Consider the following 19,104-nt stretch of genomic DNA (forward strand, 5'->3'; position numbering starts at 1 on the left):
GGAGGGGAGGGGGGGAGAAAGAGGGAAAAGGAAGATGAAGATTTTATCTTCAGGTACCATATACTATTTAAGTACCACTTAGGGAAAAGGCAGCAAATAAGAAACTTGAAGATAGTTTTATCCACAGAAAACAATTAAAAATATATCTATAAACACAAATTTTCAGTACTTAATATGCTGCTATTTTGCTCGCTTCTCGAACGCCACTCAAGTAAGCTCCTGTAACGGTCTGAGGAAAGTGCCTATTTGTGGCCTGTATGTTAAAAAAAAAAAAGTTAATTATTTCTAAAACTATTAGAACAGATAGAATTTCAGTTTATAAGATCAGTTTTGTTTTCCTTAAGCATATACCAACATTTTTAAAAGCCATGGAAATATTTAAGATTTTTAGCAACTTCAAAACGTGCAAGCAAGTCGGCTAGAAAAATTAGTACTCTTTTGCGATCTGCATGTTAGTGGGGCAGGTAAGTTCTGTTCCAGTATAGAATGCACCTATACCATCAGCAACATGCATTTGTTATGTTACCCACAATGGGGTAACAGAAAGATAATTGGACTGAAAACACAAGTGAATCATATAGTCTTGTCCTGTTCTGCACTTATTGGTTATGCAGTTCACTCCTGACCTGAAGTATCTGGCAGACTTTCCATGCCCAATAATAATATGAATAAAGAGGGTTCTTTGTCAACTACAAGAAATGTTAGCATATTTGTGTAACAGAATATTTGTATGCCATTTCTAGACTAATGGTTCGCAAAAGACGATCTTTCGTAAGAAATAATTCCCCAATAACAGTAATCAACAGTAACAAAGATACTTACCTCACCAGCGAAAAAAATTTTTCCTTGTATGTCTTCAGCTATAATGTCATAAGCTTCACCACTGCCCCCTGTTTTTACAAAACTGTATGCCATCTGGAGCCAAGGGTCTTTGCTCCATCGAGTAACAAAAAACTTCACTGGGTCAGGAACCTCCTGCATAATCAAAATCAAAGTTATGCGCTGCAAAGAAAACCTCATATTGCATAGGTTTTTTTCTCATGAACAATTTCTTGTAATTTTCAGAGCATGTAATATTATTATGATACAGATTAGATCACATTCCAAAATTAAATTTGAATTTTCTTTATTATACTACTAACTGCAAAGATAATTTTGTTTGCTAGGCTTTCCTGATGTCTGAAACATCACAGTTGCGCTGTTTTGAGTGAATCAAATCTGGATATTGTAGTTCTAGGTATATTACACCCGAGGGAAAAAAAATTTCTCAAAATACATACATACTCTTGCAAACAGATAAAATACCATTATCAACATCGTTCAATATGTTTGTTTGTATAATGTAAGAAATTTACACCTTGGTAAGGCATGACGCTTTGCTACTTCTAGCTTGTTAAATCTCAAAATGTAATCTTCATCTTGGAGATAATTTTATTCCAATGGAGAAAATAATGTTACTTGTCTAAGATCAGAAAATGAGCTGGCTTGAAAGCTAGGTTCAGGGAGAAAACAAAAAACAGAAATTCAGAGTGCCTGTAGCTAAGCCATGACAGTAATACTGTGTATTCTTTGTCACATTGCAGCATGCAAATCCCACGCAGTTCTACCAAAAAGAGCCTGGATAACAACTGTATTAAGGCTTAATCAACTACAGCTGTGTCTTACCCTTGAGGGACTTGTGGCAAGAAAACAGAAGCAAACCCTGGTTGCCTCTTACACAACATCTGGTATCGACAAATATTGACTATTCCATTCAGGTAGCCCACGAGAGACTAAAGCTCAATCAATCAAGACAACAGCTAGCCAAGTATGCCAAGTAGTATGGCAAGTTTCATGGACGTCCCAGAAGTTCTGATATGGCCCTGGAAGCTGTCTTGTCGTTGAAAATCCCGCTGCATTGTGGACAGATGGCTGAAACTCACAACTGCTATAAACCATGGAGAGAGACATGAAAATCACTCTTCTAGACTAGAGTGGCACCAAAGACCTGTTCGGTACCTCGACATTCTCGTGAGATCAAAACAGCAGGTATGTGGATCTACATTGCGCATGATTCTGGTAACTGCATAGCCATTACCAAAAGTATGTTTTCTAGGAAAAGTCGGGCTTTCAGATGCCAACGTTTTTCTAAGATCCTTAATCCAAATATCACTAAAACTTGAGAGGTCACCTATGAGCATTAATGCAACCTTCCTCAGGATCTAACTGCTCTAAGTAATTTAACTAAGGCATTTTACTGTCTATAGAGTGGAATACAAATAACATTGCTAAGTGATAGTCTTCTGCTTGCCCCAGATTTCTCTCATTTTCCTATTAGTTTTCACCTGGATGATGAGCTGGGGGAAGAAAAAAAGGTAGAAATTTGTATCTAAGATTTTTTTTTTTTACAGTCAGGATGTAGGGCGCTTGATCGATCATTTTGTTTGTGCCTCCATCCCAAGACAGCTCAGGAAGGGTTCTCTTATTAGAAGAGTAAGGCATTCATTTGGTTTGCGGGTGGGGGTGGTGATCTCATTTCAGTTGCTTTTTACATGGAAGGAGGGGGAATCGCAATCAAATTAATCTAGCTTAAAGCTTTTATGAGGTATTGTAAGTGGTGATGACGAAAAAAAAAAGCTTGGAAAAAGTGACAGTTAAGAAGTGTATTTCCGTTACCTGCCTAAAGTACTGATCTTAATTAATTTTCCTTTCTAAAAGTACCTAAAAGGATGATAGTTCATTTCTGTTATTCATTACCATTTTCCTTCATACAGATCTAAGATAATTCAATTCACGTTCTTCACACAGAAGACCAAACATGTTTTCTCAAAGGAAGTGTATTTCCTCAAACTGACACAAAAAGAAAGAGTTTAAAACGTCAAAGGTTTTCCTATACATTATGAAGTAATATAATCAAAAGCTTTACCTCTGTTGGCAAGTTAATTCATCTCCTAAGAAAAGAGGCTCCTCTTACCTGCTCCTTAAACAGCTCTCGAAGTACTGTCATACACTGTTGCAGTACTTGTTTATCATCTAAATTCTTAATGGTTGTTACAGCATCTCCAGTGACCACTGACATTAAAATGCTTTGTTTGCCCTAAAAACAAGACATTAACATACGAAATAATAATTTTGAAGTTAGGTTATTATGTATTTCTTGAAGAGTCCCTTTTAATTGGTATTGACAAAGAGATTGTCAGCTGCAAAGCAACTTTCGTTCTAGAGGAAAGTGAGTTTGATTCCTTAGAATAAAGGGTGCACGTTCTACAATGTTTATGCTCACATTACTAATATCCTCTGATGTCGTTTACTGTGCTGTGTTATGTTGAGCCCCTTTTACGACTCGCTGAGTTAACTGAAAACTTCCCATCTAACTATTTAAAGGCTACACCAAAAGATTTGACATTTCTAGGGTTTTTCTTTGTGACAGGCCTCTTAAGTTCCAGTTCCGTGCCAAAATTCCACCTCAATTGTACTCCAATTTCAAAAGGCGGTAACAAAGAGAATCTATTTCAATACTAGTTAGATATGTTTTGGATTAGGCCAATACTAAGTTCTTACCAGCAGATTTGGGCCCAAGAAATGAAAGCTCAGTTCTACTGGTGTTTCCTTCCACTTAAAAAAAAAAAAAAAAAAAAAAAATCTGCTACCATGCAGAAGCTTCAGAGATGAAGTGGTGACTATAGAATAGCACACAGGTTCTCAACTCCTTTAAAGAACTCTCCCTCTCTTGTTTATATAAGGCAATTCTTCTGTTACTAAACTTGATAAGTAGCAAAGAATAGCTATCAAGAAAACTAAGAATTGTATCTAGTGTCTTCGGACAGCACCAGCACGCTGAACCTTGCCTAGAACGAGCTTAAAAGTACTGAAGAGAGAACTTCTTTAAGGAAAATCATACAGTTACAGATAATGTAGTAACTGAGCAGTCTTCACAGGATGGCTTCACTTTGGAGTAAGCCATAAGGTCACAAAATTTCTGCCAAGTAGTAAGTAGCAGTTGCTGTAAAAGCATGAAAAGGGATGATATAAATCTGTAATGTGTCTGCTTGGAACTGGCAGGGAAGAGAAACACGATGTCAATGCACTGGTTTGAATTTGTTTTGAAATTCATGAGTTTGGGATTGACCTTACAGATCTCTGTTTCATACAAAACCTACTGTTTGTGTCGTCTTCCGCCAATCCACATAGTTGTTCAGGCTAGTGCAAGCCACTAAGTATTAATAAGCCAGCATGATCTTTTTAATAGGATTTTTAGCTGATTTAAATAAGGGAACAGAAGCCCTAAACTGGAAGTAACTAATAGACTTTTTTGCATATCAGTACATCTGTAGTCACGTATTACAATCTGTTTTCAAGGCAGTTTGAGAATTAACTTGCTTGTATGTTATTTTGTATCCAAAGGTAGGAAAACATTCCCATTTATTGCAACAAAGTATCGATCAGCTTTTTCTTGATGACTAACACTGCTTCCACTTCTTTTAACAGTTGCGGGGGTGGGGGAAAGAAGAAAACCTTAATTGTTCAGTAATTATTGCACCTAGTTTCCAAACTGAATTTCTGAAGGGCCAACAGAAAATACAGCTAGCATATGATACCTCTGGATCCATGTCATAGAAAACACTGAAGAGCCCACGTTGGCTGGAATTGGGTGGAACATGACCAAAAAAATCAGCTCCTTGAATTTTACTGTCCCAAAATCTGTAAGGAAACTGCAAGGCAATCTAGAGACAGAGTGAGAGAGAAAGATAGAATTAAACCAGTTCATACCACAAAACTCATAACTGCATATGGTATATGATGTTCTTCTAATTCTTTTTCCCTTTTCCACTCCATTGGAAACACTCAGTTCTATGAGAGGGTCTCAGTAGAGAACATATGGGCCGATTCTCCAAGGGGGACAGGGAAGGAAAAAAAACCTGCTAGTCTCACAAACTGCAGATTCACAGACAGTATCAAATCCACAATGGAATTCACTATGGAAAATGCTCAAGAAATTCAGCAAAATTTTTACAAATCTAACATAGAACTTAGTAATCCCCATCCTGGGGGGAGGGGTTCTGAATCTTGCCTTTAAATTTCAACATTATTATAATCCTGTTTCTAGCATTACTTCTTTTCCTGTTTTATTCTAAGCACACATCCTACTCGGGATCTTTTCGGGAGAGTCTGTCCTTTTCCACTGGGAAAGGATAGGAGATTTTACACTGGTCAAATACACAACTCTCAGTATTCTTCTGAAATATTTTATGTGTTTATTAGGTCAAAAGAACTTGGAATAAGCATATTATGAGAATTTTGGAAGATCTAAGACGATCATGAAGGCTTGCTCAAAATTAGGCACAAAAAGCTTAAGCTGTGGAGTGATTCTGCAAACAATTTCTTTAAAAAGCCCATTAAGTTGGGAAATCTAAGGAACAGAAATACATGTGATCCCTGATAGCATTCTGCTCTTCTGGGCTACTGTATACAAGTAAAACCAAATGTGTAATAAATCCTGAGAAATACGCAGCAAAAGTAACAAGGACAAAGCAGCCAATGTTTCTATTAAAAGAAAAAAATGAAATATAATCTGAATTTACTTACTTTCTCAATCACTCCTGCTCCCAAACTATTAATGGCTTTAATTTTTTTTTCTGACAGTGGAGGATTAAACTGAATGGCATTTTTCTGAAGAAGGGCCAGTGGTACAGTCACTAATACCTGAAAGAAATAATTACAGTCACAACAGAAGCAAAAGCTTGAATACTGCACTTAAGCCTCACGGCATCCTCTTAACTATCTTGTCTTATTCTTGTAGGATGCAGCATAATACTCACCAGACATCTCTAAATTAGTGTCTGGTTTTACTCCCATGGGAAATGCATGCCTTACTTTCTGGTGAGAACAGATCCTGCTGTTTACTAGTTTGAAGTTGTAGTCTGTTAAATTACTTGTATCAGAGTGGCTAACCATGCTACTAAGTTTAATACCTCCTGTAAATTATACTCAATGGCGCTCAGATTAACAAAACTGTATTTTTGAAAGGAGAGAAGATAGATACTCATTGTTTTGGTTTGGTTTTAATTCCTTCAAAGATCCTTTCTCTTTAAAAAGTGCTTAGTAACACTGTTGATGTCAATCCAATCTTGATCAAGTGTATGTATCGTTTTAAAAATTACTAAAAGCTAGATTACGCAGCATGAAGCAGGTGGGGATATAGGGAATAAGGGACACTGAGAAATATGGGTTGTCAAGTTCTGCATACCAAAGGGAAAAATTTTAACAGGGCAGATTCACATGCTAAACAGGGTAAAGCTGAGCTGGGAATGCAACCAGAAAACACATTGTCACTTCAAAGACCAGATAAAAACTTATTTGCTTGACAATTTTAGTACTACCTGTATAGTGCTTAGTTCTTCAAATTAACTAGTACTCAAAACTCAAGCATGCTCAACGGAAAATAGATTTTAGGACATTCAGATTTGCTAGAATATATGAGTTTTCATCTTTGAGTGGGTAGAAATTGGGCTAAATAGTCAGGGGGCGGGGGGAGCGTGACTAAAAGGACATGTACTGTGGTCAATATCGTTCTTGTGTTCCCTAAAATCCTTAATCTTGAAGCATATTGGGTACCTTTTGTGTTGTCCACACTGTTCCATCTGCAGTAGTGATCTGCACTTCTTCACCAGAATAGTCAATACTCTGTACCTATTAAAAGACAAATTGAAGATTATACTACAAAATCTAAATATGCAATGCAAATTCAGACAAGAATAGCTAATATAGCACCAGTCTGCAAAACAGAAATTGAAGAACACAAATTTCCAGAGAAATATTGAAAGAGAAAAAACAGCCTCCATGGAAATGAAAAAGAAGAATCATCATGATTCTAACATGTATAAGTTCATCATATCATAATATTTAAGTACTGACAGTCCTCAAAGAGGATTTCCAGAAATGCTGGAATTGTCCTCTTTTTTTCTTCCAGACCAGTCAAAATAGTCACAGGCACAGATTTGCCTGGTCCAAAAGAATACGAAGATATGATTAGGTGCTTCAAAGCAATCCAAGACAGGCATTGCATCAACATTTTCCAGACTCACTGGGAAATTCAGCCGGATGTCCAGCCCTTCTGCCAATTTATCAATCACAGTCGAATATCCCACAGTTAGAAGAGTGTGATCTCCAGCAAACTGGGCAAAAAATTCATTGTGGTCCCATGAGCGTGCAGATACCTGTGGACAGAATATAACTAGCTGTCTCTGCTGGTGAGGTGACATGGGTCCTAGCAAAAGTCCCACAGTTTAGAAGAAGCCACCCTCATTCCCTTGAGAACTGGAAAAAAAAACATGTATCGCCAAAATGTATGGTAATGCTGACAAAAGCAAATGGCTTATTTACCTAAGACCACTATACAACATATGAATTGATGGATTAAGAAATGTCATAATATGGGTTGGTCACAAGCAGTTCTGCTTGGTAAAGAAAACAAGGAAAGCAGTTCAAAAATTCAGGTGGATTGCAGTGTATTTATTTCAGTTTTCTGTCTCTAGCAAAGAAATCAGATTTTCCAGCCTTAAGACGTCAAATAAAAATGGAAATATTTTATTTCCCAACATGAAGGGGAAAATAAGATACAAAAAAAGCTCAAGGGAATTTTTCTGCCACTCTGGAGGTTCTTCCATGGTATCTTTCATTGACCTTCTCCCCCCACCCCTGCAAACTCATAGTTAGTACAATAGTGATATTTGCTCTAAGCAATCACCACTTAGCAGTGAAAAATCTGAAGCAATTCCCCAACTGCTATTCAAATGCCAATTCCTATCACTGCAGTTGCATTTACTTCTTTTTTTTTTTTTTAAATTGAAGGTAAGATAGATGTTAAAGTCTTTCTTATTTCCCCTGGGTGCTCCTGAAGTGTGAAAGTGTGACATATCAAAATATTTTCCATTGACTGCCCTGCTATAGCATTGTCTTGCAGATTTCTGTTATATTCTTATGCGCTTCTCAGTTCACATCAGATTTGTGCATCTGCACATATCAATCAGCTGTCCCACTACCATAGTACAATTAACCCTAAACATCTTTAACCCAAGCAATGCGACTGAGTAAACAATGCACTGCAAACAACATCATACTTTGATAGTTCCTGAATCTGCTTGCTAAAAACTGAAGTCACGAGGAAAGTCAAGTATCACATAGTCAACAGAATACCTAGGAGTGGTGAACTGGGGCCCACCGTCAAGGTGTTGGAACACTTCAGAAGTTAAATGCTTTTATTTTCAAGATACCTAGCAAGGTAGAGAAATACCTCAGTTTTTAAACACAGAACTGAGAAGCAGAAGTCACACATAACATCTGTGGAAGAGTAACTCTCCTGTGAATCCTACCACCCAGCATCTCGGCAAAATGCCCTACTCCAGTGCACCATCTACTCTCCAATTCTATGTTAAAAAGGCTGTCGCATGCAATAAACTCCCATCAGATTACCTAAGGCAGTGCTGGAGTCTGTCTCAATGCTTTTGAAGAACAGGTTAGGGATGTAGGAAGAGTTTAGGGATAGCTGATTCTTCCTTTTGGGCCGTGGAATGGATCAGATGACTTCTCAGTGTTACTACCAACCCTATTTTCTATGAAACTCAACCACTTCAGAACACAGCTGTCAAAACTCACCTGAGAGAGATTGCTGCCACAGGCATACTCCAAATTACTGAGATGGAACTGTAGTACTTTTTCTTCCAGCTCACTGAACTGGATACCAGACTCCTGAATAAAGGCTTTATAGATCTCTTGTATTTTTTCTGTGAAAGAACATGTTTAAGATAAGAATATACCATTAACTGTCAGAAGTCCTAGTGCATTTCAATGTGCTGTTCTCTGGATCACAAGATTTTCAAGCTTATTGCTGATTTGCGCTAAGATGTTTTTCTTCTCATAGAAAAAAAACCACAAGATCTTTCCGGTGATAAAATACAACTTTGTTGTTTAGTCATAGGTTTCCCTAGTAAAATCTTCTTCAAAAAGGAAACATACGTAGCTTCAGGAAAAAAAAAAAAAAAGAAGTTAAAATGATTTCAAAGAGGGGGAAAAAAAAGAAACTGTGCAACAACACAGCTAGGCTAGCCAATTGAGACAGGAGAGAAATTAATTGTTTAGCTATCATCAATATAGAGTTGAAGATATTTCAAGGCAAATACACTTTAAGATAAAGGAGAATGCTTGCAAATGAATCCTGCTTAATTTTTACAAAACCAAAAGACCTGAGAAATTTGATTCGGAGTTCACTGGCGAAGATGGGAGTTACTAATTCTGTCTTACAGAATCCACGCTGAAAAGATTTGGGAGGCAGACATTTCTGAGCAAGTTTATTTTTTGTTGTTGAATGTGCTTGCATGCTATAAGTGTGGTGGGAGGCGTTACCAAGGGAGATGGGACTATTCTTGCCAGCAGATGCCTTTGATCAGGCTCTTTTTTAGACAGATTAGTCAAAAAAACATGTCTAGCTATGGCCTGCTTCAGCAAGAAGCAGGTCTTTTGAGCTGCTAGCGCCACTAGTTATGCTGAAGCTACCTCGTGAAAACAAGATAGTACATCAGTAGTCATCCAGTATTATAAAAGCCTTCAACTTAGGCTTTCTAAGAAGTTACAAGTGATGTTTTGGTCTGTGTGTATACGACAGTCAGTCTCCCTTTGTCCCCCGCAGAGCCAGGTTATCACTGTTGGATTTAAGGTCAGATGTACAGCCGTACACATCTAAAAATATCCGATGTAAAAGCTAATTTAATATAAAACTCTATGAACACAGCCAACATCTTCACTTTGCATTACATCTCCCACTTACCACCAAGAGGAACATCTTGATGTTGGGTTTTATCTTTTCTCCACTCAGAGACGACATCTAGGATGGCATTGAAATGAAAGTCCATACGTTTATCAATAGTGGGATCTGTTATCCTTCCACCTTCCTGGATCAAGTCACATTTCTCCCCTAGTTTGTGCATTTTAATGCCAAGCTTAAGAAAAAGACATTTTATTGCTTTTTAAGTATGGAAAAACTATAGTGCCTAGTGTGCTCAAAGTTATTTAAAGTAAGGTGAATCCCTCAGATTTAAGTGATGCCACTTAAAAAATGTCCATGACTTGAAGTAATTTGTCAGATTAACTCAAACTCTCGTTCTCCTAAAACTGGAATACTAACAATCCTTCTACCCATTCATGGTCCACAAACTGGTTTTCCCCACTCGTCTATCCTTTTCTTTATACGGGATTCCCAGAAACCTCATTTGCAACTTTCCTATCAGGCTGGGGGCTAGTACGGAGATGTTGGGTCTAGTAATCAAACACGATGAACCAATCTCCTTCATTTCTACCTCACCTTATTCTCTAAATCGCCATTAAAATCAGGTCTTTTCTGCAACTTTCTGGTGCCTGATGCCCAAACAGTTCCCTGCATTCAGGAATTGACAGGATGTTGCATGCCAGTTACCACCAAATTCATTAACAAACAAGCAAAGAAAAAATTTATTTGGAATTAAACCTAGTATCTTGCTCTGCTTGTCCAAGTTTTATCGAACACACAACAGAGCTAAATCAGAACAGAGACGTTTTTACGTTCTACAGAGTCAGTCTAGAGAAAATAGCACAAACATAGCGCTAACTTCTTCTTAGGGCCTTGTTCCTTGGGGTGCACTCCAGTGTTTTTCACATATCCTTACATCTCTCTAGGCTCTTAGTCACCACTGCAGATCTGCCTTCAAGATACAGTTGTACTTTGAACAAAACATGACATCAAATGACAACAAAGGGATAAGAACCCAAGATGTATTCATAAGTCATTGCTCCTCACTTCATAACTAAAACGTTATTTAAAAAAAAATAAATAATCCTTCATACTATAGAGCACTAAACAATTAAAATAACATGGGCTGGATCTGCATGCCTCTGAACAAAATCCATACTCAAGTCCCACTTGGAGAAATTCAGCTTCCTGCCCAAAAAAACTCAAACCAAACCAACAAATTAAAAAAAAAAAAAACAAAATCAAAACCAAAACATCAAACTGCAGTGTGTTTGCATCAGTAGTTGTTATACATATTCATCTTAACTTGTGCAGAATTCAACAAGAAATACAGAAGCTGAGCAAAGGCAAGTCCATCATAGAACTACGTATTAAGACAACATAGCAATAGCCTTCCACAGTAAAGCCTTTCTCAGCTCTACAGAAGTCTGTCAGGGACCTTTTACATTACTGTCTCCAGAGAAGGGGGAAAAAAGTGGTTTCTTCTGGTTTTGAAGCTGGAGCCACCTTGTTTTTCTTTACATAATGTGCTCAAAATAATTCTACAGCTCCTCTCTGTCCCCAACTATTATCAAAGTTATAATAGCAACATGGAGTTTACTTACAACACAGAATGGTGTTTTAGTCATGTCACGGAAAAGGACTCCCACCCTTACCCAGCCACCCAAATCTGGCTTTAACAACAGTTTTTCACTAGTGATAATGTACGACCACTGCAGGGAACCCACTTGCTCACACATTAGTGCCATTGGGTTGTTGACACATCCATTGACGATTTGTGCACCTCTTCCAACGGTGACTCCTTTGAATGTCTTATCATCCCACACTCGGCCACCAATTCTGTCTTTAGCTTCTAAGACAATGACCTATGACACAAGACAGCTTAGTAAATTGCAAGATTTGATTATATTAAACATATCGGTTCGACTCCAGAGCAAAAGGGAAAACAAAACACAAAAAAATCCCAAGCAATCCATCAGTGCTAACAATCTTAACACTTTATTTTCATTTGTGGTATAGTTCATTTATGCATTTAAATTGTCTTTTAAAGGTTACCCTTTAGGATATATACATATAAAATAACTGTTACTTTAAGAAACAATCCTAACAAAAATAAGCCTTCTTTTTCAAAAAGCTAAAGACCTATTCAGGAAATCTCAAAATTGGAGTTTAAGGCACGCTACGGGCTTTTAAACACAATGATCCAGGTGGAGTGTCCATCGGAGGAAGTCCATACACCTTTTGGAGACCTTTATTCCTGGGATAGTCCAAGAAAACCCCATTCTCATGTATTTCCACCATTCATACGTACCTCCTTCAGTATCCACTACTTGTCACAGACAATCACAGGATACTGGACTAGATGGATGTCTGACTGACTATGTTTACCCTTACTTATATTATCTTTTTGGTTTTAGAGAAAGTCTTTAGAGAAGCTCCATCTCTCCAGAACAGTGGAAAGCAACAGTGTGTATACATATGAAAATATATATAGCATATTTTATATATTAAAAAGGGTCCTATCAGTTTATATTTATATTTATTATATTTATTAATTAGGATGCCCTATACATAAATATTTGTAACAAGAATGTAATATTTTTCATTTTGGTGAAGACCGCTGTCAACGCAGGGGAAGTCTGATCTTCTAAGTAATGTACTCTAAAGTTTCTTACCTTAATTCCAAAGTTGTGCAGTTGTCGGGCTGCTGCTAATCCTGCTGCACCAGCCCCAACAATAATGACAGATTTCTAAAAAATAATAAAAGATTTAAATAAATAAAAATAGTTAGAACTAAAATAGAAATTATCATTGCACACTTATTTTTCTTCTTGCTAAAGTTAAAAATACCTGTAGGTTTCAGAAGTCTAGGCTCTCTTTTCCTCAGTAAAAGTAATCAGTGATAACTTTTAAAGATTATGATAGTGCATTTAATATAGAGAAAAGATCAACTGTAGATTTGATAATAGATACAGTTTTAAGGACTTTAAAAGCAGACGTCTCAGCTTCTTTTAACAGAAACAGCTGAAGGTATCAGTCAAGTAACAAAATCTAACTGAAGTTATCAGACAAGAGAAACACTTTGTAAAAACTATTTTATAAATTAAAAACATATGCAAATACACTTTACAAACATAAATCAACTTAAAATTCCTAGGAGATATTCTATTACAGGATACATTAATTTGATACATTTCTGTGTGTTGTCAAGCAAATTGCTAGTCATAAATATGTACCCTTTAATCATAGTTCTTGCGAACCAATACACAATAGGAGTTTCCTCAACTATGGAAGCAGATGTGTATTACAAGATTAAGCCATAAGAAGAACCTGAGTGTACTGTATATATTTTTCACATAGTTCCCGTCCATCTGAAAAGCTCATAGGAAGCTCCAATCCATAGGACTGAATTCCATCATTGTGGGAACAAAAACCCTGCTGGAAAGAGTCCCATGTCTGTAGTTTCCATAACCATTGAAGGCAGATAAGAACCATGTGAAAAATATCTGATGTGTTTGCTTTTAGATATATTTTTTACATAAAAGGTTGGAATGACAGGTAATGAGTAAAAAATCCAGAACCAAAAAAAATATGACATGTGCCATGTAGTTTTATAGCACTAATAATATAGGGATTATTATAGCAACTTACATTGTGGTATTCTTTAGGAAGAAGATACTGGTCAGGACTGACTGATAAAATCCCTGTATTAATTAGCCCTTTCCTTGTCATAAAATAAAGTATCCTCTCCATTTCCCGTACACACCGAATACGCACAAGCCCCCGAACAATGATGTGATGGATACATTTTTGAGGGGTAAGAGCCTCCTGCAAAGGAGAAACAAAGAATAGAAAGTTTTGATTTTCTAATATTCAATTATTTCATGCATTTAAATAATATTTAAACTGTGAACCAGATGGTAAAAAATTAATCATGAATCAGGCTTCTGACAGCATTTTAAAAGCAAGTTTTGTGGCAGTTTCTTGCTAGCCAGCTTTACACAGTAAGGTAACAATTTATTAAGATAGATTAACATGGAATAAAAGCAAATGAGTCTACAAGATACTCTTGCAGACTCCATGGTGTGCTCCATTAGTACAGGAACAGTACTGAAATGCATTCCTGATTGCAAAATGCATCTACCTGATGGCAATGCTCACAGTGACATTCCAGTAAAATCCATTCCAACATGGTATTCCATATAAAAAATAGATCAATATCCAAAACCTTCAGATAAATACAGACATCAGTATCTGAAAGCTTCAATATGTGAAATTCTAGCAGTTCCATTGAAGGCAGCATCATAGAGTTAGCATAAGTAGAAAGACAATAACTTCCCTGTCCAACAGTCATATGGAAAAAAAAATTCATAAAGCACCCACAAACACTGTTTAGAAATGTTCAAGCATCCCTTTAAAAGTTAATAGCTGGGCAGACTCAGTAGAGTTTTAACACTTTTAAAAAATTTGCATTTTACTGCAAAAGAAGCTCCCAGGCATTAAAACTAAAAAACAAAACAAAATGCCAAAAAAACAGCCAATCTTAGAATGGATTTTCAAAAGGATGGGAGCAATTTTTCTAGTGCATAAGGAGCTCTCTCCAATCCCTTTGCTCCCCATCCCCCCAAAAATAGCTAGCATTTGTAAACCAACAAATTAACTATTAGCATCTCTCACCTTGCAGTTTGTGTACCACAGAGCTAAAATCAGGTTTCTCAAAGCCAAGTACATGGTAGGGTCTCGTGAATATTCTGGGAACTCATAGAGCTCATCCAGTTCCATGACATCTGGCCTCACACAAAGTGCTTTCCCACATTCATTGGGCTGGTAAAAAGGCTGGAAATACTTGTTCATGCCTGCAACTGAATAAAGACAAACCAAGAACTAGTCATATTCCATCGTATCTTCATTGTATACTTTTCCCTCTAAGACGATCCACTGACCTCAACACAGATAAACAAGTAACGAAGCTTTCCGGCCTCTAGCCACCTTCAGAATGATTTACTGTATATTGCTGTCCCCTCTCCTGCTCTCTAGGCTGTGCAGTATTAATTATTGTCCTACTACCTGATGGATATGTCTATCGGAGCTTAAGTTTTGTCAGAGAAACAGTATGTGCCCTCAGATGCCACGGCGAGTCCAGCAAGGAACAGGATCTAAACTCAAGTCTAAGGTCTAACATTACTGTACAGGCTCATGCAGTCCTCTGAATCCCTTTCATCTTCAACTCCCAATACTGCCCAGAATAGGTAGTAACTAAAAGCAATCATCTTCCACGTGCAGTATTGGTAGCTCTGTGTAATGAAGTTTTCTGTTTATTAAGCAGATAAATATCTGTTGAATAGATAAGCAGATTTATTTTCAGCACCTACGGAGAGCAAAGCCTGCTAAGAAGACACAGAAACTGAACTTTATTCTACGGGCTCTCTCTGAGCTAATATTGAGGTATATCAATAAGGATGAGTATGGGAATCCTGAATTACTTTTCTCCATACCTGACCTATTCTGCAGATCCACACTCCCAGGCTGTCAGTCTCAGAACTGCCATTAGCAAAAAATTCATCTAAACAGAATCCGAGTGCCTTAAGAAATCAAATCCTTTTCTCCAAAGGCCCAAAGATCCACTATATCAAAACGAGCAGAATCATGTTTTGTTTTGATAAATCTTAATTTCCTTAAGAATGCAAACAATCTTTAAGTACCCGCATGTTCATTTCCCATTTCTATACACAAATGACAGGCGGTGAACAAAAAGCCTATGCAGTCTGTGCTTACTCCCTAAAGAAATGCCATACGAAATGTATTACCTTTATCTTACAAACGAGTAAATCGCATCAAAGAAGTACAGAGGCAGTCCCACAGAGAGTGTGTATTAGTGCTGAGAACAGAACCAGTAGTTCTGAACCGGGAGCATTATGTGCCTTATACACTCACTTACAAGACAGAATTTATCACACCTATTTAAGCAACAGAGCCCTGCAGATGGCCCTTACCAGTCAAATTAGGCACGCTCTTTAAGTGCTCTAACTTCACAAGGTTGGATTCACCAGGTAACCGATTAGTGCTGGTACAGGATGGACTCATGCCCACGCAGTCTGGATAATATGCAGCTAGAAAGGGAGCTGCCACACTGTCTTTCAGCAAAGGAGGGAGTATGAGCATGGAGTACCACCAATGGTCTGAAACTTCAGCCACTCTCTGGCCAAGCGGAGAAGTGAAGGAAAGAGGGGAGAAGAGAACACGTCAGTACTTTGAAAACGTTGGAAAATGAACCAATTTCCCCCCCTCCCTCCAATACTGAGACCAAAAAGCACGAGAAGTACCAATCTCAGAATTGCAAGTCATGAAGACATTTTCTCTCCCTCTTTCCCCTTCCTCAGCCTGACACAGAAAACCTGTAGCATTAATCTCTTCCTCAGAAATGGAGCTGAAACTTCACAAACTCCACAGCCCCGTGGAAAGCAAACAGATGAGACATGCCATGACAACACATCTATGCCTTATCAGGTCATTTACAGTCATTTATGCATCCAGAAATCTAAACCTAGAAAAGTCTACGCTAACTCATCAATTTAATTTAGATTCTGCTATCCTTGAAGACCTTCTAAAGCTCTAACAAATGCTAATGATTCAGCTTTGATTTACAAAAGGAACATGCATTAAGGAAACAAAAAACACAAAGCTTCTACAAGAATCAAAAGAAAGCTTGAACATGTTTCCTGGGATAGAGGTGCCGCAGGTACACTTCCCAACATTGGCTTTTTGAACATCAGATCATACTAAATCTGAACTACAGGGTTACATGATCATAAAGCCACTGCAACACCAACGTACATCAAGTCTAATTTTGTATTACGAGGGAGAGGAGAGAGAAAACATGTTCTGATGTTCTCTTGCAGTCTTCAAAAAGAGGAGACTAGCTTTACTAAAGATAGAAACCACCTGAAAGAGAGGGAAATTTTAGGATGGGGAATTGTATTTGAAAGCTGGCAGCTGAATACCATTTTGCCTGATCAAAAATGAGAATTAGGAGTAAACCTTGAATCTCAGGCCACAGCTCAAAGACACCACAAACCACCTGAAAGCTAACTGGCATGGTAAGGGAAAAGAGGAAAAAGATGAGACAGCAGAAAGCCCTAGGCTCTGTTGCAAATAGTGTCGGACAGTTTCCTGAGCAAAATGCATAAATACTGCCATAATTGGCCAAAGGACCAAGAAAAGGAAGGTAATATGCCGTGCTTTAAGATTGCTTTTATATTCTAGGACAAATGAGAAAGAACAGCTGTTACTCACCAAGTCCTCAGGCATGGAACACTGGTCTGAGCCCTCAGTCTGAAAGAAAAGTGAATGGTATCAGAGGTATTCTTAAGCTGTATAACAAAAAGTAAATCTAAACCAAAGTAATTTGGCCATGGCATAGTTCTTTAAATTTAAAAAACAAACAAAAAATGTATTAGTTTTAGCCTTCTGTAGCAGAGATGACTATGTTAGTAAAAGCAAGTAATAGAGAAATGCACAGTTAAAAACACAACACACCATAAAGCCCAAACACCCCAGAAAATGTTTCTTATTTGTTAAATTAAATAGTTTCTACTGATCAGACATTAAGATATACATTTTATTCCATGAAATTTAGTGGAACACTGAAACAAAAAAGGGGGAGAGAGAGGGGGGAGGAATTTTATAGAAAAAATCTGGAACAATTCCACATTTTCCAGAGACTCTTCCAGTCTAGTCTAGACTATAAAAAAAGTTTCTCATTTATTTTAAGAGGGTTTTTATCATAAAGTTTCAAGAAGAAATGCTGACTCTTCTAATTTTCATGTGGTCAGTATTTTCATGTTATGTTTTTTACTATATAGATTCTATGGCACTATAAGGACTCTTTCAAATTTCAGGAGTTATCTTCATGCCAAAGCTGAAAGTTTTTATGTAAAGTCCCATGACAAACTTGCTAGCAATTAATAAAAGCCCATTGAGCTATTCAAATGTTTTCCTCAATAATGAAGCATGGCCAAACAAAACCAAAATAAACATTTTGGTGTATGTCTATTTTGTACATGCTGATAAACTTTCCATAGTTTCAAAATGAAGGATTTTACAATTGATTATGCAGAGAAAGAGTATTCCAGATACTTCTTTCTTGACATTCCCACTTGGGAAACAAAAAGTCCAAACAGCGTGTAGACCTGTCACTGTGCAGCTCTCCAGACCGTCAGGCAACTGTTTTGGCATTAGACACATTAAGTAGCAAAGCAAGAAGCAATTAACGTCTGCAAACAAGAAAAATCAACTTGTTGTTCATTTCGATATGAGCAAAACTCTTCTGTGTTACCTTGGTGGAATTGTTCAGTTTCATACCACATCTGTAGGTTTTTGCTATTTGTGGTGTCAGCTGGATTTCCTTTGTCAGCTGACGCCATTTACCACAGTCTGGCTTTGTGCACTGCACCTACAAGTCAAAAAACAAACATGTTTTTACTTGTTGGTGTCTGATTACAGATAAGATTAACGAAGCATAACTAACCAATTAGAAAGCGGAGAGATGTGAGGAAGTCGTCAAATATAATCGTTAAATTCATTCTCATGTAAGCCTCAAGTCACAAGTAGGACAGTTGGTATACAGAAACCTTGTGCCCATCTCCTGTAAGACTGAATTTCTCCACAGAAGCTAACTCCAAAATTAATTCCACCCAGTTACTGTGGTCTTCAGTGGGTTTTGCAAGTATTACTGCAAAAACACATTGTTCACCACTTCAAAAACAACAACGAAAAACAAACCACACCACCAACAACAAACTTCCATCCATTCTAGTCTCTCTTCTTCTGCTCTCTTTATCAGGGAAATACAAAATCTGTTTTGGAAGTCTTTCACACTCGTACTTTCCTATAGCTGGCACACTTCTTTTTCCCTGCCAAGTCTTATTCTACCTGAACATATTAGCTGCTGCTTCACTGAAAAGCAACAGAATGTTGTTCTTTGTGGGGTGTGGAGAAGGTCTCCAGCAATCAAGGAGCTGATCAGAATTACTATCTTGAGCTTTTCCAGAGTCTTCTAATACTGGAAAAACCCCGCAAAAAGAACCAAACCAAACCAAAACAAACACCTCAGCTAACCTGCTGCTTGAACATACAATATCAGAAACTCACATCGGAACATCACATTGAAATATACCCTATTAAATAAATCACCCTCCATCTTACCCAGTAAGGAAGCTGTTGATCAGCCATGAATGCTTTTGGACTGGGCTCACTTTTACCATTACTTGTCCAAATCCTTTTCCAGGCAGTATATTTCTCATAACCATCTTTATGGCTACAAAGAAGGAGAAAAGAAAATGGCA

At 37.4% G+C, this 19,104-nt stretch overlaps 1 protein-coding gene across 1 annotated transcript in view; it reads right to left on the minus strand.

Annotated features, from left to right (window-relative positions):
* Positions 1-19,104, minus strand: part of KDM1B (lysine demethylase 1B) — a gene marked incomplete at its 5' end in the record, with an annotated part of 26,097 nt that continues 6,993 nt past the window's right edge. Inside the window, 17 exon segments of the mRNA XM_082499180.1 lie at positions 1-253; positions 823-975; positions 2,954-3,076; positions 4,578-4,703; positions 5,566-5,682; positions 6,595-6,669; positions 7,065-7,196; positions 8,635-8,762; positions 9,803-9,974; positions 11,488-11,625; positions 12,436-12,510; positions 13,412-13,588; positions 14,438-14,622; positions 15,754-15,958; positions 17,054-17,092; positions 18,096-18,212; positions 18,965-19,076. Coding sequence (XP_082355306.1) covers positions 170-253; positions 823-975; positions 2,954-3,076; positions 4,578-4,703; positions 5,566-5,682; positions 6,595-6,669; positions 7,065-7,196; positions 8,635-8,762; positions 9,803-9,974; positions 11,488-11,625; positions 12,436-12,510; positions 13,412-13,588; positions 14,438-14,622; positions 15,754-15,958; positions 17,054-17,092; positions 18,096-18,212; positions 18,965-19,076 — 2,158 coding nt within the window. The 3' untranslated portion in view covers positions 1-169.

Source organism: Vanellus vanellus (assembly GCF_965231255.1).
Source record: "Vanellus vanellus genome assembly, chromosome: 2".
Lineage (NCBI taxonomy): Eukaryota > Metazoa > Chordata > Aves > Charadriiformes > Charadriidae > Vanellus > Vanellus vanellus.